Source organism: Xylona heveae (assembly GCF_001619985.1).
Source record: "Xylona heveae TC161 unplaced genomic scaffold L228scaffold_11, whole genome shotgun sequence".
Classification (NCBI taxonomy): Eukaryota; Fungi; Ascomycota; class Xylonomycetes; order Xylonales; family Xylonaceae; genus Xylona; species Xylona heveae.
The window spans coordinates 19653-42112 of NW_017264203.1; the positions used below are offsets into that span (position 1 = coordinate 19653).

Sequence of the window (22460 nt, forward strand, 5' to 3'; positions counted from 1 at the left end):
GGATTTGCTTCTACCGCCCATTGGTGCTCTTTCTTTGTCTTCTTGGTTCCCATGTTTATCCATACGTGATTTTGAATTGGAGGCCCCGTAGACATAGTAGCTTCTATGATCTGGGATCTTTCGATGGTGACATCGGCAATGGCAAATGCAAATCATAGAGAAGTAAGTCTGTTAATTCTATAGACACTTGGACATTGCGCCGAACAAAGTGAAATACTTTGAAGAGTTTGGTGTGAACATTAAAACTGTCATTAACTTCGTAAAATCTATATATTAAATATATTTCCAGATATTTTCAATTCAGTCCGTCTTATACACGAGCTTGGCGCCAGAATACTTGCCCTCCCGCATGTCCTGGAAGCCTTGAAGAGTGCCGGCCAAACCGCCTGGTCGGACATCGCTGGGGTGAGGCTTCAGCTTGCCCTCCGCCAAGAGCTTTCCAGCATAAGTGAGTATCTTGGCAGAGAACTCGGCGTCCTTGGGGTTCGCGGGACAGTGCACGCCATACTTGTCAAAAGTTTCGCCAAGCGCGGTGTAAGCCAGGGTCCAGCCTGACTCAACGTCCTTGCGTGGGAACTCGCCGACGGGCAGCAGCGAGCTGTAGTGACCGCCTGCAGAGCTGATAGCCTCAGCACTGAGTTTTGCCGTGTCGTCTGTGGCGACAGTGTCAAAGACGAGCTTCAACGAGTCGTTGGTAGCCTTCTTAATGTCGGCCGCACAGGAGGGTGACTTATAGTCAAAGACTTGTTCGGCGCCGACTGACTTGACGAGGTCGAAGTTGTGGGGCGACGCAGTGGCAATCACCTTGTAGCCAGAGCTGATTAAAATGTAAGCATTCATCCAGTTCCAGCTTGCTTGAGAGACAAGTCTAATGGGTCTTACAGTTTGGCAAACTGGATAGCTAGAGTACCAGTGGCGGTGCTACCGCCGTAGATCAGGATGGGCTCGGCTGCACCCTTTGAAGTGTCTGAATCGCCAGGGAAAGGCAATTTAAGTGCCTGGTAGAGACCCTGGCCCACAGTCGAAATACCCAATGGGAGAGTTGCAGCTTCTTCGAAAGACACGTTATCCGGAATCTTGAAGTTCATGTGGGCTTTGTTCACGATATAGTCGGTAAAACCGCCATCTTCGGGCTTCTCGGCGTGGCCTTCCGGTTGGGATATTGTCAATTTCAATTCGATTCTGCGTTCTGCCAATGTGGTTTCCCGGAACGGGGATAGTAACTTACATCCGTGAGCCCAGCCGGCCACACGGTCGCCAGCTCGAATGCCATTTTTAACGTCGGAACCAACAGCCTGAACGACGCCACTGTAATCGCATCCGGAGACAGCTCCTTCGGTGCCAACGAAGTCAATGGACTTCCAGTCGGTAGGGTTAAGCGCGACAGCATACGGCTTGATCGCAAGGCTATCCGGAGCGACAGCCGGGCGAGGGAGGCCGGTCTTGAGTTCCGCCTTGCCCTTGCCTTGAATAATGATTGCAGATCGGGTAGCCATGGTGCCTAATCCACGGAAATATAATCTGTTTGTTCTGGATTTGAGATGGACTAGGAACAGGAGCTTGGTTGAGTATTTGACTGCGTCAGTCTTAAGCCGTGTCTGAAATGAGAACGGACTGCAAGCGCGTGGGGTCTTTCTAAAGGATGAATGGTTCGAAGCTACTGGCGGTCAGTATGGTGGGGTCGAATGGGATGGAAATCATCCATATTTGTCAGTTGTGCCATCATTGTTAGCTGATTAGTGATCTCATACAACTCGGCATTTGCAAACATGATCCACGCTCGAACAAGACCAATTAAGAAAGAAAAAACCAAATTCTGAAATGAGGAGAATTAACAGCTTTCATGATTGAATATACTGATTCTATTTCCAACTCTATTTATTAGATCGGCCATGTTTTCGTCTCTTTCTATCCTGCGTTCGAACTTGGAAAATAAAATTGTGAAGGAACGAATTTCGTGACGTCAGCTGTTCAGATCGGGGTTTGCTCGGCCCGAAGCTGCCAGAGCAAACAACCCGTGTTGCCGTTCGCCCGATCGGATCGGTCGCAACGCCGCGTCCATGTCAACTAAGGTTTGGCGACATCTAGGTAAGGTAAGTATAAGCTTCAATTATTTAGGCCCTCGGCCCCTGGGCCATCTCTAGCGTCAACAAAACTACGGAGTATGCTCTCGAGCTCGTCAGTCTATCAATCTAAAATCTCCGACCTCTATTGAAACACGCCAGGTCACGCCTCAGCTGAATCTGTCACGAGAAGAAGTCGGCACGCGTAAATCCATCTTCTACGACTTTGGCTATGCCGGTGGTCGCTTCTTTCGATTTTGGAACCAAGTGCCCAAAAGGATGTTCGTAGGTGAAGACGCGGTCGTCAATTGACTCGCACAATTCAACAAGATATTTACTCTGAGCATAATAATGATCCTGTCGCCCATAAACATGCACAGTAGGAATTTCAATACGGATTTCGTCCAGGTGTGGGTGGAATCTGAAAATTCGGGGCCCAAAAGCGGTTTCATCTTTGCCAAGCTCGGCGGTTCCGGTGAAATCTGACTGAAGCCCATCATATTTGGTGAACGACTTCAGATAGTCCAGGTCCGCGGCAGTCGTATCTCCAGTGGCCGCATAATAATCTGTCACGTCAAGGCCGTGGTTCGGTGAAATAGAGAATGGAAGACTGGCACAAACGAATATGGCGAGGCGGAAGGGCGGTGGAATATACGGATGCTCGATCTGGTGGTGTAGAAGAAACGATGCCGCTAGCGCTGCGCCCTGGAGTCGTGGTAGTCGTCAGTTATCGAAACACGACACGCCAGCAGGAGAAAGAGAATGAAGAAGGGGTGACGCACCTGGCTAAATCCCATGACAGCGTCAAAAGGACCCTCTTCATGCACAATTTCCCTGAGACTCTCATGTGCCTCTCTGACGTTATCTATCGACGGCAGATTGTAGTAGCACAAGTAAGGCGCAGCGAAGATCTGGTCGACATTGTCTGCCGGTGGGCATTCATGCTCGCCTTCGACAAAATCCCATGTATAATGCGGCGGAAGGATGGAACGAAATGACGCTGTATTTCTCAATTTAGCATACTAGACAGGTGAGCTTGGGCGTTTTTCAAGATCTCTTGTCTTTTGAAGTTCGGCGTCCAATAAGATTCGTATTTATCGAAATCAAGGGAGACATGTAGAGAAATCGAACATAAATCCCACTGAAAAGAGGGGGGAACAGGCGCAGAAGCGCAAACCCTTCCCGGAATCACAATATGCGTGACATACCTGTCTGTGCCTCAAAAATCTTCGCACTTGTGCCCATGCCATGAAGACATAATATCCTCATCGTATATGCTTTGTCACGTGGGACATGTCACCATAAAAGACCCCAAAGTAATATTTCAATAATAATTCTCAAGTTGGTTGATACCCTACAGCATAATCCGGCGTGGGAGAGAAACGTTGAGGGAATAGAGATATTATGAATCTATGGAATATAAGACACATTGATCCCAGCTGCACCCACCGTTCCCCGGCCCCCACCATGCAGATGCGGGGCATTGAGGGGGGGGGACAAGGGTCGTTGCACCGCAGAAAGTCAGCGTATTATTTCTCGCCATGGCCTTTCACTCGGTCAGGTAGGTAGGGCCGACATGAGACTCAGCACACGTGCTCATCAAGAATCTTCAAAGCTCTCAAAGTCTAGGACATACCTGACTTGCCAACACGTCTTTACTTTTGATCCCGTATGATATCCGTTGAGCAATTGACAGCACGCGTGGATGGTCTCACCCACTCGACCCAAGCTTTGTCGGGAAATTGATAATCCGTACGGTGACTTTTTAAGGCCATTATGGCAATATATCTCCGAGATCGCCTAAAGGACCCTCCAACTGCCCCTCTCCCTGTCTCGCTCGTTGGCTCCTCGGCATTTGTCCGTCCGCACCGATGCAGCTGGGGAGTCAGCGATTGCGCCATACTTCGTTTGGTCGGAAACAGCAATATTATTGCGCCCTCCAAGCACCTTATCAGTGATTCAGAATCAACAATTCTATGGGTTCGTTCAACTTCCCCCGGTTGATCTCTCGACTCTCACGGCCCGCTGCCTTGTATCCTCAAGCTTCCTCTAGAGCTTCTCAAGCCAAAATATCGCCCTCTATATCCTTCAATTTCAGTACTCGTAATATGACGTCGGCAGCCGAGGCATTCCGTCCCGCTGCACGGGTTGCAGGTCAGAAGCAGGATGTCTGGTAGGCAACGGGTCCACGAGCTTGCAAGGCTTCTCAAGTGCCTGGATTCTGATCAAATGCGTCATGATCTAGGTCAATCGTGAATGAGGCAGCTGCCTCTTCGCCGGTCCAGCCTATCGTAAACATGGGCCAGGGTTTCTTGTAAGGCTGATACCGTCTGGCGAGACAACCTGGAGAACAAATGCTAATCAATAATAGTGGCTACAATCCTCCTCAATTCGTCATCGACGCTGCAAAACAGAGTCTTGATCGGGTGGACTGCAACCAATACGCCCCTACCAAGGTCAGATCGCCTTTTCTGAACGACAGAGTGCCCGTCACTGATAGAGAGATAGGGCCGGCCGCGCTTAAAGAAGGCTCTCGCTGATGCGTACTCCCCATTCTACGGACGGACTCTCAACCCTGAAACTGAGATTACCATCACTACTGGAGCAAACGAGGGTAAGAGGGAACACGAAGCTCGTTGCTGTGACACTGAGTAACTGACGGATGACTCTAGGCATGCTCAGTGCCTTTATGGCCTTTATCGAGTCTGGTGATGAAGTTATTATTTTTGAGCCATTCTTCGACCAGTATGTTCAACCAAGTAGGCGTTCAGGTGCAGAAAAATGCGCATATGCTCACCATGTACAACAGATATATTAGCAACATTGAAATGGCCGGCGGTGTGATTAAATACGTTCCTATGCACCCACCAGTAAAAGGAGCTATTGAGACGTCTTCCGCCTCGGAATGGCGCATTGATATTGAGGAGCTCAAGAAGGCCATTACACCGAAGACAAAAATGATTGTACGTGCTCAATTTTGTCCCAAGTATGCTTATTCGAGTTAACCGCCATCATCCAGGTTCTCAACACACCGTGAGTATCCGAATCAGTCTCTATATATATTTGAAAATTTTTGTTAACAATGTGGCAAGTCATAATCCCGTTGGAAAGGTCCTCTCCAAGGAGGAGCTTGAGGCCATTGGAGAGCTCTGCGTCAAGAACAACATTCTTATTCTTTCCGACGAGGTATGTCCGCCTTTCTTCTCGTCCGTTGCAGTCTAGGTTCATGGGTGCTGATCGAAACAGGTCTATGACAGACTGTATTACGTCCCTTTCACACGCATCGCAACCCTCTCACCTGAGCTCTACAACCTGACTTTGACCGTCGGCTCCGGCGGCAAAAACTTTTATGCCACTGGCTGGCGCGTGGGCTGGCTGATCGGTCCCGAGCACCTCATCAAGTATGTGTCAGCAGCGCACACTCGCATCTGCTACAGCAGTGTGAGCCCACTGCAGGAAGCTACAGCTATTGGCTTTGAGGAGGCAGACAAGCACGGCTTCTGGGACGAATCCAAGAAGGAGATGCAAGGCAAGGTCAGAAAGTTTAACGAGATCTGGGACGAGTTAGGATTGCCTGTAAGTTTCTTCCTCTTCACTTCTTAAACCAATGCCGCTATTGCGCATTCGATCTCTCAATACTTCTGCGTCCGCTTGCTTTGGTCAAACTTCCTAGTGGACCTTTCAACGCTAACATCCCAACAGTACTCCGACCCCGAAGGTGGATACTTTGTCGTCGTCAATATGGAAAAAGTCAAGCTTCCGGACGACTACGTCTTTCCTCCGCACGTCGCTGAACGCCCTCGGGATTTCAAGCTCAGCTGGTTCCTCATTATGGAAGTCGGAGTCGCTGCTATTCCACCTACTGGTACGACTAATTTCTCCAAACCTATCTGCTATAGGAAGTTCCTCTCCTGTTCCAATACTGACAATTATAAAAGAATTCTACACCAAAGAAAACGCCCACATTGCTGAAAATTATTTGCGTTTCGCCGTCTGCAAGAACGACGACGTTCTCGAAGAGGCCAAGGCCCGACTACGCGGCTTAAAGAAATTCATCCAGGCATAAGCCCCACGCATAACTCGGCCCCCGTCGTATATTGTAGGATCTCATGACCTCACGAGAAGTTTCCAGCCAGTCGAGATATTGATTTGACTGAGTTTGCTACTTTTGTTTAGTCATCTCTGGACGAAGTTACTAGAATTCTTGACCGCCAGCTAGATACTAGATGCTAGATGCCGCGTCCCTACACTACCCTTGTTTCCTGGCGTGTATTGCAAAAGCGTATATTGCAGTTTTTCTGAGGTATATAGATTATAGCATTTGCCCTTCTTAGCAAGAGGAATAAAGCAAGCAAATTTGTGAAGTGAAAAGCCTAGTCCTTTGATCTGTGAAAATATCGAAATTTATTGAATTGTTTAATTTCTTTCCGCTTACAGTTGGTTTGGTCCCAACAACAGGTACGCATTTATAATACGCAGGTTGAAGAGCCTGGAAGGAATTAACCCTCAGTCACCCGGAAAATGAATTAGGCGCATGTGGTAATGAAAAGTCTGGATAAATTTGTGTATTATTCATGCTATTCTCGTAATCTAAGTTGATGCCGATGCTTTCCATCGAATGGTGGACAATTTCAGTTGTATTTGAGTACCGCATGTACAACTCGATGATCGCGCTGTGCGAATGTACACTGATTGAGGGAAAGATACGACTGTGATTTCGTGAATAGCGGTAATGAAGGGGATGGGGAAGGAAGGAAATGGTGTAGTATAAGTAATTTATTAATATGAGGGTGTTTGCGATTTGAGGATATTAATTAAATAAGCGCTTGATTGTAAACATTAGGGTTGAAGGGGAAAGGGGAAGGGGACGAATTGAATGGGGGCTAGTTAAGGGAAAGAGAAGTAGAATGTAGAACAGTAACTGATCAGGGCAACGATCTTTAACCACCGGCTTGCGGAAGGGCAGTAGTATCAGCGTTTCTCTTTTCGTTGACTCCGCCAAATCCGGATTCTAAGATCGTGCTATTGGCAGCCACTGATGTAGAACAGCTGATCTACGCCCAATCAGGGAATTGATCCCCGGTGGACTAGATGCTGCCGTCGTTCAGAAAGCCGATAAAACTAGGTGTGCCAGGAACCTCAGAGTGCTCAAAGCCCCATCCGTTCCAGATACGTCCCTGGTTACGCTGTCTCTTGTCAGTTTCGGTGGTTCCAGGGAAGCCCACCCCCTGGGCACGTGCGATCCAGTCGGTGACATTGGGATGGTATCTGCGCCAGGAGCGAAGAAGCCAGACTTTTGCTTCTACCTCTGCACAAAGCTTCTCTAGTCCAGCTTGTTCCCAGTGGCGGTCGTCCAATGGGAAATCTTGTTCTGGAAAGTTGGCTGTGAGAGCTCTGAACTCAAACAGGAACTGCCGATCAAGCTCTTTCTCGACCGTCGCAGACCACTTGTTCGCTTCGCGAAGAGTAAAGCGGAGACAACGGTATAAATATTCCGCTGGTCCTTCGATGGTATGATCTGTGCCTGATTAGTATTGGTCACGGCCGCAATTTTAGGAGAGTCAGGAGCCGGGACATACCATAAAAAGCAATATTGAGCAAACGATTGAACCGATCCTTTTTCGGATCGTCTTCATTCCAGTAGACAAGGACTTGGGCAGTGGTGCTGCCATGGAATTCCGTTCCTTGACGCTGAGACTCCGCTACATCGTTGAAGATGGCATAGTCGCAATTGACTTTGTACGCATTAAAAGCGCGTTGCCGGTTATATTCCCTGCTTACCCATCCATGTTTGTTATGGATGAAAGAATGGTATCCGCACATGTAGTCTGGCATAGTATAGCCATCTGTTGGGAAAGGCAAGGGACAGAGACCGCAGAGGATTGCGTGATGAGTGGAATCTTCAAGCAGGTGCTCCACACTACAGTATCTAGTACTGGAGTGTGGTCCACAACCATAACAGAGTAGCGGTTGTCTGTGGCGTGGGTGTCCCTCGTCAAACAGGGGTGCATTGCATCCTTCCTTAGCGCATATATGCTTAAGCTCTGAGAAAATACGAACTGAATGACCCTCTGCCTCCCAATGACGATACCAGCGAAGACGGTCATCCTCCATATACTTGGGGCTGTTTGGATTCGCGCGTTCATCATGCCAAACAACCCTATCAAGGAGATCCGGTGGGGGAAGCTGAGCTTGTGTAATGGGCTCCGTCTGGCAAGCTTGGGCTGATGCATGCTTGTTTTGCTTATTCTTTGTATCGTTTTTCGCATTGCGGGTTGGTTCGTTTTGAACCTCGCTATCCTGCTTTCCCTTGCACTCGTATATCTCAAGTTTGTTTGGCTCTGTGATGTTGAAAGATCTATCAACCACTTTCCTCGCCGTATTCTCGCTATTTGGAATTTCCTCCTTTGTTTCGGCATCAATTGGGTAAGCAGTCATTCTTCTCGGGGGGCTCTTGGGTGTTTTCTCATCCTCTTGCTTCTGGTTCTCCACAGGCTGCCCCGATGCTATACGTTTAGCTCGAGTTGCATCCGCGATGAGGAGATTCTGCAAAGTTCCGGATGAAACAGGAGTGCCCTTAGCCGCGCGACGGATGCGTTCGGGCTTTCCAAATGTGAAGAGATCCAACGGAACAGCGGTCAGGAAATGGATATCTGTCTTAGGTTGCTTTCTACCCAAGCCGTCACCCTTTGCTCCACTTCTAACAATCACCTTGTCATCCTTCTTGCGCCAGTGCTTCTCAGAACCTGTCATATGTTGAATTCCCTTGTCAGACTTAGCAGCGGAATCGTCCGATTGCCCCTGCTTCCCTGGGTGATCCAGGACTGGAAATTCGGATTCATAAAGGGCGAACTCATTTGATATGACGGGATTCCGAGAATCCACCTTCGGAGGAATATTCGAACGCTCTGTGGTTAAAGTATCGCTTGAGTTACTTGCTTGATATGCAACCTTCCGGTCCTCCCGACCGAGGTTTAGTTGCTCTGTTGCTTCTTGGCAAGAGGGGCTTTGAGAAACTACTGCCTCCATCAATGAATCAATATCTTCAAACTGACTGTGAAATTCGATAGCTGAGGGTATCTGGGCGGAAGACCTAGACGACGTACGGTGTCTTAGGAGCTGTATGCTGTCGGAGCGATCCCGTTTGGCATTTTCCCTTTCCTCGATCCGCCTAGCACGAGCTTCTTCCAGCGACGGTGGACTGTCTTCCATGGTAAACCGCTTCAGATCCTCGACAGGTCTATTTTGAGTTTTGTTGTACGAGTTAAGTTCGAGCTGGGTCATCGACTTTGACTGAGCAGACTTAGTTTTGCCTTTTGATTGTAGCCAAGCACGACTGCTTGACGGGCTGATTTTCTGCTCAGGTTCGCAACTGTTATGAATGACGCCTTTCCCGTCTTCTTCTAAGAGACCAAGTGACAACTCTGGCGGGATGCCTTCATGTGTGACTGATGAAAAGATTTCTAATTCATCAATCGTTGTATTCCGCTTCGAAAGGTCTGCATGTGGTGATTCAACACCTGACACTACGGTGTTCGGGGCCCCTCGCGAGTTTGAGGAGTGAATGACAGAGCTCTCGGCACTCTGGTTCGAGGCGTTATTGGCATATCCTGGGCCATCGAAGGTGCTTTCGCACTAACGTATTGGTCAGTTTTATATATAATTCTAGTTCAAACCTGATTTGTAGCTTACCTCAGAATACTTTTCCGCGTTTGCTGGTTTCCCATTGGCTGATTTTGAATCATCTGTTCCACACGGATTGCAATGTTGAGTTTCGGAATGTGATTTATCATTGTTCTGCAATGGCAACTTTTTCCCTTTGCGTTTATTCTTTTTCTTTGATTTCTTAGATTTCTTCCGCGTAGCTGGGGCCTCGGTCATTGGATTTAAGCCATCTTGAACCAATTTGGATTCCTCAACATGCCGTGGTTCTTGGGCGGAGGCCGTGGCGCCTGCTGTTGACTCCTTCAACGCGGCTTTGACAAGTAAATATGTACCGACGAGAGACTGCCTATCAAATGCTTCAAGCATCTCCTTTTGTTCGGCCTTATTCTGGCTCTCTTTCATTTTCTTCTTGTCCCGTTCTTCAACAATGATCTCCCACCACTGTTTCGGAAGCTCCGGTACATCTTCCGAGTTACGATTGAAGTAATTCCGAGAGACCTCTCTCTGGTGCGCTGCGCACTCTTTAGCAACAACATCCTGTCACTCATTGTCAGAAATTTCGCCGAAAGCACAAACAAGAAATACTCACGATAGGTGCGCGAAAAAGCGGGTCTGGCTGGGTGATGACTTGGAAGAAAAATTGACCGGCATCAGTAAAGCACCATCGATAAGTTCGTCTGAACATTGAGTCCTCTATCAACTCAAGATAGAAGTCGTCTCCTTCGAGCCAACTTCCCGCCTGAGTGGAAGAGGGGGTTGGGGCCATGATCTTTTCCAGCTGCGCCGTCGTTGTTTTGGAACCCAAACAGCGATGGCTAGTGGAGAGAAAAGTGTCGCCCGAGTGTTCAGTCGGCTTCTCTTCAGACGTTTCTGCGATGGGAGTTTTCTCAAAGGCCATACTGTGTGGTGGTTGAGATGATGCCAACAGCGATTGCTGAGCAGGCTCACCAGTATCTATTGAGTTGAACCTGGATGGATAGACCAGCCGATGCATAGAAGTTTTCCATTGCATTATGGAGGGCCATTCGTGCCAATGCGGTACCAGCTGTGTATCTGCGCAGGGAAACGTAGGGACCAAGTCGGCGGTTTCTAGAATTGGGCTGTTTGTAAGGATGACATCGCGAGCATCGAACAACAGTGAGCCACTATCAAACTTCACGAAGAGAAAGAATAAACAGAGCAAGCAGCAGTCAATTTGAGGGTAATATTCTCATGTGAATGGAAACATTGCACGCCGATTCACCTGGGGGAAAAGGGAACGCATGAATTTTGGATTTAACAATCGTCTCTGACTCCCTGAAAGAAAACCCTGGCTTCTTCATCAATAGTGAAGAGTAATCCAGATATGACAGTGAAGCAGCCTTTGGATATTGAGACCAATCCTGCCAATAATTTTAATGATGCAGCCTCCAAGAAGGAATTCCAGGGTCGCTTCACGCAACGGATAGCCAATCTGGGGATTCCCCCCATTGTTTAGGTGTCTTATTTTGGAGAAAACTCTCAGGAAGTTTGCGGCATAAATTTCCCCTGACATGTTCCATGACGCATTTTCGCCAGGTTCATAAGCCGGACGAGGTTGCTGATCCCTTTTTTCAAGAGTAGCTGTCCTTGAATCATTGGCAAAATGATTTCAGGGCCAAATAAAGATGCTCATGTGTAGCATCCAAAACGCAGCACTTTCATATAACAGTGTAACATGATAGAACTGTATGGATGCCAGATATCAGCATTCAACGGTAATGGTCAAACAATGTAAACGCCCAACTGGCCATGGTTCATTAACTGAAGCTGTAAAAAAAAAAATATGCAATTTGACGTGAGATGAAAGAAAATTGACACAAAGCACAAAATTCAAGTCAGACAACGGCAAACACTGTCTTACATTCAGTCACGCATCTCAAGGCAGTATAAAACAAATGAAATTTCGAAAGATGGCAGTACATTTGCAGCTAGAATTATTCGATGCGTAGAGAAGCATAAGAGTCGAGAAGAAGCCTTTCAAGTAGAAGCAGAATAAAAAAAAGACCAATCAAGAAACAACAATGTCGTCAAGACCATCTATATGTGATGAGGTTGAGGTCTACTTACTACGTACGGCAGAGATGAACTGACGTCTGGAGGTGAAGCCGAGGCAAGTGGAAGCGATAAGCCTATCTGAAATGGGATAAATAAGCTAAGCGAACAGACAGGGAGTTTTACACCCGAGCCAGGGCATAATTAACCGAAGGTCAAATTGTTTCGGATGATTTCAACTCCTCATGCTGTCCGTAGCAGCAATTCTTTCGTTTATTACTTGCACGTGATCCAATTCATTCCAACTTTATGCCACTCGCTCAAAGTCCTGCCTTCTTTCATCGCTGAGAAAACCCCCACCTCGTTCGCTGGACGAGGGCGAGAGCAGAGCAAATTGTTTATTCAAGGTTCTTTTTTTGAATTCTAGTTGCCTGTGATTGCTTCATTTGCACGCTCTTCGCTTTTCAACGTGGTTGAAAGAAGTGCTTGTGTTTGCCAATTAGAGTGCGACAGTCGCTTTGTTCTGCAACATGGCGGATCAAGCAAACATATCTTCGATTCTAGCTGCACTAGGTATTATTTTAATCCAATGTGATGTCGCATGTTTACTTCAAATACTTATAAGCCGTTAATAGCTGCACAACGCCCTGGAGGCACACCAAGTCAAGTTGCGCAACCCGTGCCACAAGCCGGTCTCTCTCCCGTTTACCCTAGCAACCTTGCGACATCAACTCCTCCGGCTGGCTTTGGTGGCTTTGCGCTTCCCCAGCCCACGAACACTGGTAGCCTTGATCTCAGCAGCATTAGACCAGTCAATTCTGGTTCTGTTAGCATTGCGGATGCAATCGCGAAAGCTAAAGGAATAGCGGCCGAGAAAGGATTGTCTTCCTATGATCCGAGCCGCGGCAGTGGAGGTATGCACCCTTGTCCGCTCAATATTCTTTTATTATTGGACCATTCTCATCGAATTGAAAGTTACAAATCGTGATAGCGATCCCAGATTGGCCGGTCGTTCCTACCGCCGCTCTCGATCCAGATCTCGTTCGCCCACGCGCATGCCCCGAGAGAGTTTCCGGGATAACTATAACCCTTACCGCGACGAACGCCGAGACGACCGGAGAGGCGCAAATGGCCGTGACTATGGCCGAGACCGCTCATACTCCCCTGGACCTCGAGGTCGTCACGATGCCACCTTCTCCCCGCCACCCAGCCGGAGCTATGGCGGTCGTGGTGACCGTTCACCCCGAGGAGAGCCCGCCGATGACAATGTCGAAACCATACAGATTGAATCTGGATTGGTTGGCTTGATCATTGGTCGACAAGGCGAGAATCTGCGCCGTGTGGAGAGCGAAACAGGTACTAGAGTCCAGTTTATTACCGGTCCTGACGCGATGGGTCCTATCCGACAATGCAGAATAAATGGTACTCGAGCTGCGAGAGCCGAAGCAAAGGCCGAAATTTACCGCATTATCGACGAAAACGGCAGTGGTCCAAAAGCAACAAGCGTGCGCCCCCGACCAGGAGTTCATCAGCCAGCTCTTAGAGAAGGCGAAGACAGCATGCAGATCATGGTTCCTGATCGTACTGTTGGATTGATTATCGGCCGCGGCGGTGAGACAATTCGCGACCTCCAGGACCGCAGTGGTTGCCATGTCAACATTGTTGGAGAGTCAAAGAGCGTGAACGGACTGCGCCCTGTCAATCTTATTGGTAGCCATCAGGCCGCTATGAAAGCCAAGGATCTGATTATGGAAATTGTGGACAGCGATACCAAGACGATGTCGGGTCCCCCTCAGCGGGAAACTCCCCGCAATTTTGGATATGCTCCAAGCGCCGATCCCTACGGCGCAGCTGACAAGGTCAACGACACAATCATCGTTCCGTCAGAAGCGGTTGGAATGATTATTGGCAAAGGTATAATTTCTCTGGGAAACGTCATGCGACTAAATAGCTAATTCATCAACAGGTGGGGAAACCATCAAGGAGATGCAGAGTACTACGAGTTGCAAGATCAACGTTTCAGCGCCGTCCGGGCCGACCGACATTGAAAGAGACATTGGGCTCGTAGGGACGAGGGATGCGATTGAGATGGCAAAGAAGGCTATCATGGAGAAAGTTGAGACTGTGGTAAGTCAAGAGAGGTGGGAAAGGCTAGGTCACAACCAATATTGACGCTTTGATAGCAACAGAAGAACCGTCCAAGCCGTCCGGCCGACCCATATGCTGATAGATACTCACAAGCCCAGCAGCCATATGGCTCTGTGCCAGGGCAAGCGATGCCCGCACAAGCCGCAACTCCTGTTGCAAGCTCGGCCCCTGGAAACGTAACAGGAGGTGATGGTTCCGACCCTTATGCACCTTACGGTGGTTATCAGAATTATGTTGCCATGTGGTATGCTGCCATGGCACAACAACAGCAGATGCAACAGCAGGGTCAGGGCCAAGGTGAGCAGCCAAAACCACCAGGGACCGCGTGAGCGCAAGCTTGACATGCCGACTGTTGTGTGACTTTTGACTGCATGATACGCCCGATCTCTCTCTGAGCGCTTGACACATGCTTGCACGATTTGATGCTACGTCATCTATTTTTATTATGTTCATGGTGTGACTCTTGCCCTTTTGGTTCTGGTGTGGACGGATTCTCTTACCATTTGAGTCGCACAAGGTTGTTGCCTCTCAGATTTTGATCTGACCGCACAAGCCAATTTCCGGGGTCTCTGAATTTCCTTGAGTTCTTGATCAGCCAAACCACGGAGTTTGGCGTTGGGATGAACGACGATGAATCATGCTGCACTCGCCCTCTGGATTCTGTCTCCTTGGGGGGTCTGAGACTGATGATATGCACGGTGTCTTCTGGCACTGTATTGGTGCCCTGTTCATGTTCACTTTGTGCAGTGATCTGTCACCGTCGAAAACCATTTTGTTTCCTGGGGATACTCTGCTTGACTTGTGACTGGCAGGCATGTGTAATCATTGATAAAGCGAATTGCACGGCAATTGAGCTGCATTTGAACAATTCTGCCTTATGTTTATTCCACAATCGAAAATTCAGCTTGTAGTATGACTATGGTTGATCATGAAAGTACAAATTTCGGAGCGTAAAAGGCTGATATGGGCAAAGGAATCTCCTTTACAATTGTAAATATAGTCAATTTGAAAAGAGCGGATTTAGCAATCTCAATCAAAATTTATTTCTTATTTGTTTTTATTTGTTTATTTTTTTTAAATCAATAGATTTCAAAAATCATGGCATGATTTACAATTTTCCTAAAATGATGCATGTTTGCCGAGATGTCAAGTTGTGGTCTGATTCATGCGACCTTGTTTGACGTCATTCTGACTTTCGCCATAGTAGAGTATCACAAGTCTCCGCAAATCTGTATAAAATCAATTTATTGGTTTTCATCGTCATCTACAATAACAAATGAAGATGTTGGTCATATCAATGCAGCTGCTAACATAATGGTTCGGTACTTCTCGAACGATCAACCACTATCCCGGGTTGAGCCACTGCCGCATCTAATCAATTCTCTGGCGCGCATTATCACGGAAAACTCGCCTGACAGGGCAGCGGCAGAGCCAGGGGGCTTATTTCATGGAACTTTATCTATTGCCTATCTCTTCTTCCGTCTGTCTATCACCCATCCAAAGATTGACGTTGAGGGTAGGCCTATGAGCCACTGGTTTCAAGAATATTTTGAGCAAAGCCAAGTTATTAAATCATCCATTCCAAGACCTGGAAAATGCGGTATCATTCAGGACTATCTCCTGTCTCTGGCTCTATACATTGCTTCTACAAAAGATGAGGAAGCCGCGCAAATGCTTTGTGAGCAGTCTTCGGTTCTGGTCGAAGATGATGATTGCAGCCCGGAATGGCTTTATGGATTAGCTGGGTACCTCTATCTTTTGAGATTAGCGATGAAGTCTTTGCCTTCCGACGCAAAAGTTCAGAACTATGTGCAGTCAACCGCTGAAGTTGTGGCAGAGAAACTGATCCGCATGCGCCGGCCATGGACTTGGCATGAGAAAGCTTACCTTGGCGCTGCTCACGGAGCAATTGGAATAATCACGCAGATTGTACTTACGGTGCCTTCATTTGCCAAGGATGTTCAAAAAGATTTAGAGGATGTCCTTGACCTTCAGCTCGAAAATGGCAACTGGCCATCATCACTTCCGGATGGCGGGATTGCAGAAACGGCCGGGAAGGATAGGTTGGTTCAATTCTGTCACGGAGCACCTGGTGTGATTGTTTCTCTTCTTTCTATCATGAAGTATTTTCCCGAGCTCAGGCCACGTATCGAAACTGCCATTCAAAGAGGTCGGGAATGTATCTGGGCTCGCGGGCTGCTGGTCAAAGAGCCATGCCTATGTCATGGTATCTCCGGCAATGCCATGGCATTGGAGGGGCGCCAACTTGACCATTTCATGACCTTTACCACGGAAGAGGCTATAGGCAGGCACCAATCATCAGGAATTATGACAAGCAGTGACAGTCCTTATTCGTTGATGGGTGGCGAAGCCGGTCGAGCATGGGCTTGGGCAGTGGCTGAAGGTAACCTGGCCAGGACCATAATTGGTTACAACGACATTTGATGTTTACCCGTTGGGAATTATCAAAGTCTTTTCAATCTTTCATTTCTTTGTGTCGACGAATTGTTGTTTCTGAATTGGCGGCGTTTGGCCAAGCGGTTTTGGTTCCTAATTTAAGCATCTTTTGACCAGTGTCTTTTGACTTCTGGCGGCTGATTTTATAAAAGTTCACAAGTGAATTTCCTTCGGCCATGGCTGGCAAAGTCTATCTCTTCAGTCTCCATCAAGATATCTATTCGGAACCCCGGTGATGTGAATCAATTCAATCGCAGAGCATAGTAGATATCGAGAACATCGGACTGTAATGGAGGACATTGACTTTGGTAGTTTCCCTACCATGAATTGAAGAGTGGCCAGTATACCAACATATATTAAGAGATCGATCTACCGAGCCTGTGAAATTGAGTTAAAAAAAATTTTGGAAGGAGAACATTCATGCAATAATTTTGCCATTATGATATTATAGACCCTGCCTGACAGCGACAATTGATATTGATATGATAGGCACACGGACTTTCCCCGGACATGGGACGCTAACTCGGCTCGCATACCAGATCCAGTAAGCCTATAACTGGGACAACATGCGAAAGACGAAAATCACACAAGTTGAAATGAATGAAAGGTAGCAGATTGGAGTGATAAATCATAAGATTGAATATCATAAATGAATCGTACGCAGATATCACCCTAGCCATATCATAGTTATTTTCTGAAGCAATTCTTTCCCAGGGTTTTGAAGGTACAAGTGCTGAAAGAGTGGGGCAGCAACCCTAAACTCGGTCGCTAAGCGAGGCCGCACCAGCGAAATTCGACGGGGCTACACAACATTGTTGAAGGGGACTCCGTTCGAAAGGTCTCACGATCACCAAACGCACGACGACAACTAACCCTCTCTCAGCTCCGATCTTGAGCACGCCTCAACCCCCGCGGCCAAGATGAAGTTGAACATCTCCTACCCGGCGAACGGGTCGCAGAAGCTGATTGAGGTGGACGATGAGCGCAAGCTCCGCGTTTTCATGGAACGACGAATGGGCCAGGAGGTCCCCGGCGACAGCGTTGGCGACGAGTTCAAGGGCTACGTCTTCAAGATCACCGGCGGCAACGACAAGCAGGGTTTCCCTATGAAGCAGGGTGTCATGCACCCCACCCGTGTCCGCCTTCTCCTCGCCGAGGGCCACTCTTGCTACCGTCCCCGCCGTACTGGTGAGCGCAAGAGAAAGAGTGTCCGCGGCTGCATCGTCGGCATGGACCTCTCTGTCCTTGCCCTTGCCATTGTCAAGCAGGGCGACAGCGAGATCCCCGGCTTGACCGACGTCGTTCACCCCAAGCGTCTTGGTCCCAAGCGTGCTACCAAGATCCGACGATTCTTCGGTCTCACCAAGCAGGATGATGTACGTTTTTATCCCTGTTCCGCGATAAAGAAGAAGAAGCAATTGGCGAAAATACTACAAGAGGAGGAGACGAAAAGCTTTTTTCGCATGAACGAGGACAACTGGGTTACAACAATTGGCGGAACAAATGGCTGATATGGTTTGGAATTATAGGTCCGCAAGTTCGTCATCCGCCGTGAGGTCCAGCCCAAGAAGGAGGGCGCCAAGCCTTACACCAAGGCCCCCCGTATCCAGCGTCTGGTCACTCCCCAGCGCCTCCAGCACAAGCGTCACCACATTTCCCTCAAGCGCCGTCGGGCCGAGGCCGCCAAGGATGCTGCCGTACGTTTTCCCCGCCTCATTCACTTGTCCTATTTTTCCCAGGCTCCAATCTCGGAACCTTGATAATCGAAATCAATCACCGAACAGTCATGATTCAAAACATCTGCTAACATACTCTTTTTAGAACGAGTACGCTCAGCTCCTCGCCAAGCGTGTCCACGAGGAGAAGGCCAAGAAGGACGAGCAGCGCAAGCGGAGAGCCTCTTCCCTGCGGAAGTAAATGTGATGGCGGTAATCTGGGGATGATCCTTTGCATCTGGGAAGCGATTTAGATTTTCAATCTCTTTGTAAAGGCTATGTGTCGCCGGAGTTTGGCTGGAACATCTGGCTTCCGCTTTTACAGGGTAGAAATAATCTACACGGAAATGCAGTTTCAACGGGAGAGGGTGAAATTTGTTGTACTCTTTCTTCTAGTGGGAATACATTTTGTTGGGTTTACAAAAGAGAGAACCATTTAACGAACTCGACAAACAATTTCTCAGAAGTGGCGACAACAACTGGAAATGTGGACGGACGGCCCATGTCTGTACCGAACCCAAATAAAAGTGTCCAACTTCGTTTTCTTGATTTCCATTTTCCGTCCCAGTGTCAGGTTTGCTCTGCTGCCCATTTGTCCATGTGCGACCCATTCATTGTTTTCCGCTTTCACCCGTGAATGGTGTCTCACAACTCTGATGGATTTCTCTCCTCCCATATCATCGCCCAGTTCCACATCTCGCCCGCCCGACCATAAACAGGATCAAATCCCGCCAATTCCTTTCTGTCTTCACATGTCAAATACACGCAACATTTTCGTAAACTATTCAGTCGTTTGGTTATGCCTGACAACGCCACACTTTAACAAGTATCACCTTTTGGACTCGTCCCGGAAGTGGTTTTACCAGCCCATCTTGAATACGCTATCCAAAACTGCCAAATCCAACATGTAACTGAGCTTACTTCAATCCTCGAATTTGCAACCCAATATATCAATACTACTACTCTGTACAGAGGTACTCTGTACAATGTAGAGAAATATTTAGAGATCAACACCAACTCCAAGGCCGATAACCTCATGTACTTACTCGTATCCGAACTACCTAACGCGGCTGAAGGTTCGGATACATGACAGGCCATGACATGACATGCCATGACAAGCACGGTAGGACCTCGGGTCTCAGGCCTTGATATAAAGCACCCCAAGCAATCACATCCTTCATCTTGATATAAAACCAAGCAACACCGACATGCGTACAGCTCAAAGGCACATCTGGTTTTGGATGAGGGCGAGAAGGGATAACTAATTGGGGTGGTACACTGAAACCAAAGGGCACTCATCCCGCTCTTTCAAGACGTAATAATGTAACATGTTCATGTTTATGCATACGCATCGATTTCGCATAATTTAATGAAATGTGAGATAAATACATGACTGTCGATATTTAAAAGGAGAAAAATGTTCAAAACTCCCACCGGTCATTAGGAAGAAAAAAAGAGGGGAAAAAAAAAAGTGCTTGAGAAGAAAAAGAAAGAAGAAAACTCCTAGACCCAATATTTGAAATACAACTGGGACCATTGATGACCACGAGGTATAAGAGACTAGAGCAAAGCCTAAAAGTGAAAAGTAGTTTACGGGTGGTCCTGCCTCCGAAAACCAGCATCCATGGCTTTGCCGAGTCCTCTACTCGATGATCATGGTCATGCTCGCTCGGTCACCTTCCGTCATCCTTATCTTCGTCGGGTCCCCTATTTTATACCTCGAAAGGAAAAGAAATGGGGAGAGATAAAATGCTCAAAAGGGAAAAACAAACAGATTTTTAAGAGGAAATAATTTAAGCAGATGGAGCGTGGCTGAACAGGAAGGACACACTCTCGCCATTGTGAGTTCGTCGGCAAGCTTCGGCGAGCTAGAATCACGAGTCAGTAAAGAAGATCAAGAATGAGAATCAAGGGAGGGCATGAGCGCCTACCGTAGGGCTAATATCAATAGTCTCAATGCGAGGGCAGAGCTCCTTCTTGTCCTCGTGGGGGACAGTGTTGGTAACCACGACACGAGAGAGGCGGCTGTTGTTGAGGTTCTCGATAGCCTTGCCGCTGAGAATGCCGTGGGTGACAATGGCAATAGCTTCGCGGGCGCCGTGCTGCATGCAAGTATCGGCGGCCTTGCAGAGAGTGCCGCAAGTGTCTGCCATGTCGTCGACAATGATGGCAATGCGGTCTGTGACATCACCGACGAGGACCATGCGGGAGACTTCGTTGGGACGGGCACGCTCTTTGTGGATCAAGGCGAAACCAAGGTCCAGACGATCAGCGATAGAGGTGGCTCTAGAAAAACGGTACAACGTCAGCTGCACTTCCTTTGGCAAAGCAGCGATCAAGGCCTCTTTAAAGGAGAAAGCGACATCGAAGAACACAGGAGGATAGGACTCACCGCTTAGCGCCGCCGGCGTCAGGGCTAACAATCACGCAAGACTCGACCTCGAGATGTTCGCGGATCCATCGGAGCGTACTGGGCTCAGCATAGAGGTTGTCAACGGGAACATTGAAGAAGCCCTGAATCTGACTAGCGTGCAAGTCCATGGTGATGACATGGTTGCAACCAGCGGTCTGCAGCATGTTTGCCATGAGTCTGGCGGTGATGGGGGCGCGAGACTTGTCCTTCTTGTCTTGTCGAGCGTAGGGGAAGTTGGGGATAACGGCGGTAATGCGGCGCGCGGAAGCAGTTTTGCAGGCATTGATCATAATAAGAAGCTCCATCAGGCCGTCATTGATGTCGCCGGGGGCCGTGGACTGCAAAATGAAGACTAGATAGCAGAAGAATCCAGTCAGCAAATTGGTCCCCAAAAGTCCTTGGAAGAAATCAAAATCCCATGTCTCTTTCTTCTCCCACTTAACACCCAAACGGTCCCTTGCACTATTCCTTCGTCCGGCCCTACGTCATGCCTGCAAAAAATGACGTTGCAGGAATGTCCTTATATGCCCGGCTGTCCCTCTATTTCCCTTCATCAAGCTTCGATATGAAATTTTGCCTCCTCCTTGACACAAATCTCGCTGAAAAATGTAGGAGAGAAAAAGTCTGGTTCAGGTCATACCATCTTCGTCTCTGACAGACTCTCCAATCGTGACGGAGGTCTCTTGGTTCGAATACTGCAGGACCATAATCTTGGTCAACTCGATTCCCAGCCTGTTTCATATTCATATAATATGTCAGCAACCTTTTTGTATTCACATTGGGTCTTGTACAAGGTCTGCAGGACTGTAGGGCCTTCGTGTAAAGTCCCCGGTCTTCCGTCACATTTGAAGCATAGAGAGAAACCGGACTCCCAAACACAGAGAACCAATATAAGATCATGACCATAGCTAGAAGATAAAAATGTAATATAGATTTAGGCGTACCTATCGGCGACCAATTTAGCCAACACGGGGTGGCTGTTGCCAGTCAATAGCTTGATAGAGTTGGTAGCCATTGTGCAATGATCGAGAATTCGAGGACGCGGGAAATCGTCGGAAAGCAGGAATTCAACCTTGAGACAAGGTGCCGAAGCAGAATATCTCTGGTCAGAGAGGGAAAGAGACTGGTGACGGTGCTTCAAAGTATGTGTTATCGCATGCAGGTGATAAGTTCAAAGACCCTCGTCTTTCAGATAATTATTTCTCACAATCCTAGAAGGATATTTCACAAGCGAGAGCCCGGAGAGGGACAACGGCGCAACCGACCCAGCTAGCAAGAAAACACTACGTAGTATGCCCAGCAAACCTTATTCACTCAACACCACAGAAAAAAAAGGACTTTGGGAAGCATGATATATAATCCTGATATGAGAGGATGAATTCATTATGTATTTGCCATAGTATGACCTATATACATGGTAAAAAAACCATCTAAAAGATCTTCCACGCAATCGAAATCTCAAGGCTGCAAATTGCTGACGTAATTGATGACTAAGTTTCACATAGGACGGTAGGCAAGAAATGGCCTACCAACCCAACCATGTTTCAAATCATCAACGGCTTCACCTACACATTGTACAAAGATCCAAGGCATTTCTTGGTTCATTCAACTAGCTAATGTATGTAATTTTGATGCTAAAACTAAACGTACAAAAAAGAAACGCTCCTCTACACATCGAGTGCCAAAAAAGGAAGAGCAAAGACGACCTGCACTTCGTCTTGGAGCTCATCCCGTAATCCTTGACATGAGTAGAGTAGACATCTTGGAGCCGGCAAAAGGAAAAAACAACAATAAACCATGAAAGATCAAAGGCCGAAACCTAAAAAAAAAGGTAATAAAAAGAAAATTGAGAACCGAGGCAAAGTTGCATGAGCGATGAGCAACCATGGGCCCAGGCAAAGGAGAACAACGATGATGAAGTGATGAACTAGAAGCATAGAATGTCTAGCGCCGGAGAAATGCGTATTAAACAAACACCACGCCCCA

The 22460-nt window shown here is 47.8% G+C and overlaps 9 protein-coding genes across 9 annotated transcripts; 4 read left to right on the top strand and 5 right to left on the bottom strand.

The window, feature by feature from the left end:
* Nucleotides 1-41: 41 nt before the first annotated feature.
* Nucleotides 42-1906, bottom strand: L228DRAFT_250239 (oxidoreductase-like protein). Its single transcript, XM_018333273.1, has 3 exons — nucleotides 1229-1906; nucleotides 883-1147; nucleotides 42-817 (listed from the first exon to the last, which is right to left on the bottom strand). The coding sequence occupies exons 1-3, from the start codon at nucleotides 1494-1496 to the stop codon at nucleotides 301-303; spliced, it is 1050 nt and encodes a 349-aa protein (XP_018185368.1). The 5' UTR covers nucleotides 1497-1906; the 3' UTR covers nucleotides 42-300.
* On the bottom strand, nucleotides 1887-3448 carry L228DRAFT_250240 (hypothetical protein). Its single transcript, XM_018333274.1, has 3 exons — nucleotides 3272-3448; nucleotides 2846-3063; nucleotides 1887-2768 (listed from the first exon to the last, which is right to left on the bottom strand). The coding sequence occupies exons 1-3, from the start codon at nucleotides 3306-3308 to the stop codon at nucleotides 2247-2249; spliced, it is 777 nt and encodes a 258-aa protein (XP_018185369.1). The 5' UTR covers nucleotides 3309-3448; the 3' UTR covers nucleotides 1887-2246.
* A 723-nt stretch (nucleotides 3449-4171) lies between these two features.
* On the top strand, nucleotides 4172-6129 carry L228DRAFT_270595 (PLP-dependent transferase; the record flags this gene model as incomplete). Its single annotated transcript, XM_018335427.1, has 11 exons — nucleotides 4172-4236; nucleotides 4309-4377; nucleotides 4435-4519; nucleotides 4572-4677; nucleotides 4736-4808; nucleotides 4873-5026; nucleotides 5083-5096; nucleotides 5156-5249; nucleotides 5310-5639; nucleotides 5766-5928; nucleotides 6002-6129. 11 exons carry the CDS (start codon nucleotides 4172-4174, stop codon nucleotides 6127-6129), a joined length of 1281 nt encoding a protein of 426 aa, XP_018185370.1.
* A 609-nt stretch (nucleotides 6130-6738) lies between these two features.
* L228DRAFT_250242 (hypothetical protein) lies at nucleotides 6739-10422 on the bottom strand. Its single transcript, XM_018333275.1, has 4 exons — nucleotides 10318-10422; nucleotides 9756-10265; nucleotides 7643-9698; nucleotides 6739-7581 (listed from the first exon to the last, which is right to left on the bottom strand). Exons 1-4 carry the CDS (start codon nucleotides 10411-10413, stop codon nucleotides 7151-7153), a joined length of 3093 nt encoding a protein of 1030 aa, XP_018185371.1. The 5' UTR covers nucleotides 10414-10422; the 3' UTR covers nucleotides 6739-7150.
* Nucleotides 10423-12271: 1849 nt separating this feature from the next.
* Nucleotides 12272-14218, top strand: L228DRAFT_270597 (hypothetical protein; the record flags this gene model as incomplete). The annotated part of the gene is made up of 5 exons (XM_018335428.1): nucleotides 12272-12314; nucleotides 12377-12655; nucleotides 12717-13655; nucleotides 13708-13868; nucleotides 13925-14218. The coding sequence occupies 5 exons, from the start codon at nucleotides 12272-12274 to the stop codon at nucleotides 14216-14218; spliced, it is 1716 nt and encodes a 571-aa protein (XP_018185372.1).
* Nucleotides 14219-15203: 985 nt separating this feature from the next.
* L228DRAFT_241045 (Lanthionine synthetase C-like protein) lies at nucleotides 15204-16334 on the top strand (the record flags this gene model as incomplete). The annotated part of the gene is made up of 1 exon (XM_018331302.1): nucleotides 15204-16334. One exon carries the CDS (start codon nucleotides 15204-15206, stop codon nucleotides 16332-16334), a length of 1131 nt encoding a protein of 376 aa, XP_018185373.1.
* A 932-nt stretch (nucleotides 16335-17266) lies between these two features.
* L228DRAFT_254112 (40S ribosomal protein S6-B) lies at nucleotides 17267-18263 on the top strand (the record flags this gene model as incomplete). The annotated part of the gene is made up of 3 exons (XM_018333806.1): nucleotides 17267-17722; nucleotides 17876-18043; nucleotides 18168-18263. 3 exons carry the CDS (start codon nucleotides 17267-17269, stop codon nucleotides 18261-18263), a joined length of 720 nt encoding a protein of 239 aa, XP_018185374.1.
* Nucleotides 18264-18776: 513 nt separating this feature from the next.
* L228DRAFT_30015 (hypothetical protein) lies at nucleotides 18777-19607 on the bottom strand. Its single transcript, XM_018336449.1, has one exon. It carries the CDS (start codon nucleotides 19358-19360, stop codon nucleotides 18881-18883), a length of 480 nt encoding a protein of 159 aa, XP_018185375.1. The 5' UTR covers nucleotides 19361-19607; the 3' UTR covers nucleotides 18777-18880.
* Nucleotides 19608-21646, bottom strand: L228DRAFT_30014 (ribose-phosphate pyrophosphokinase). Its single transcript, XM_018336448.1, has 5 exons — nucleotides 21419-21646; nucleotides 21115-21206; nucleotides 20454-20826; nucleotides 19993-20347; nucleotides 19608-19929 (listed from the first exon to the last, which is right to left on the bottom strand). Exons 1-5 carry the CDS (start codon nucleotides 21487-21489, stop codon nucleotides 19855-19857), a joined length of 966 nt encoding a protein of 321 aa, XP_018185376.1. The 5' UTR covers nucleotides 21490-21646; the 3' UTR covers nucleotides 19608-19854.
* Nucleotides 21647-22460: the final 814 nt, after the last annotated feature.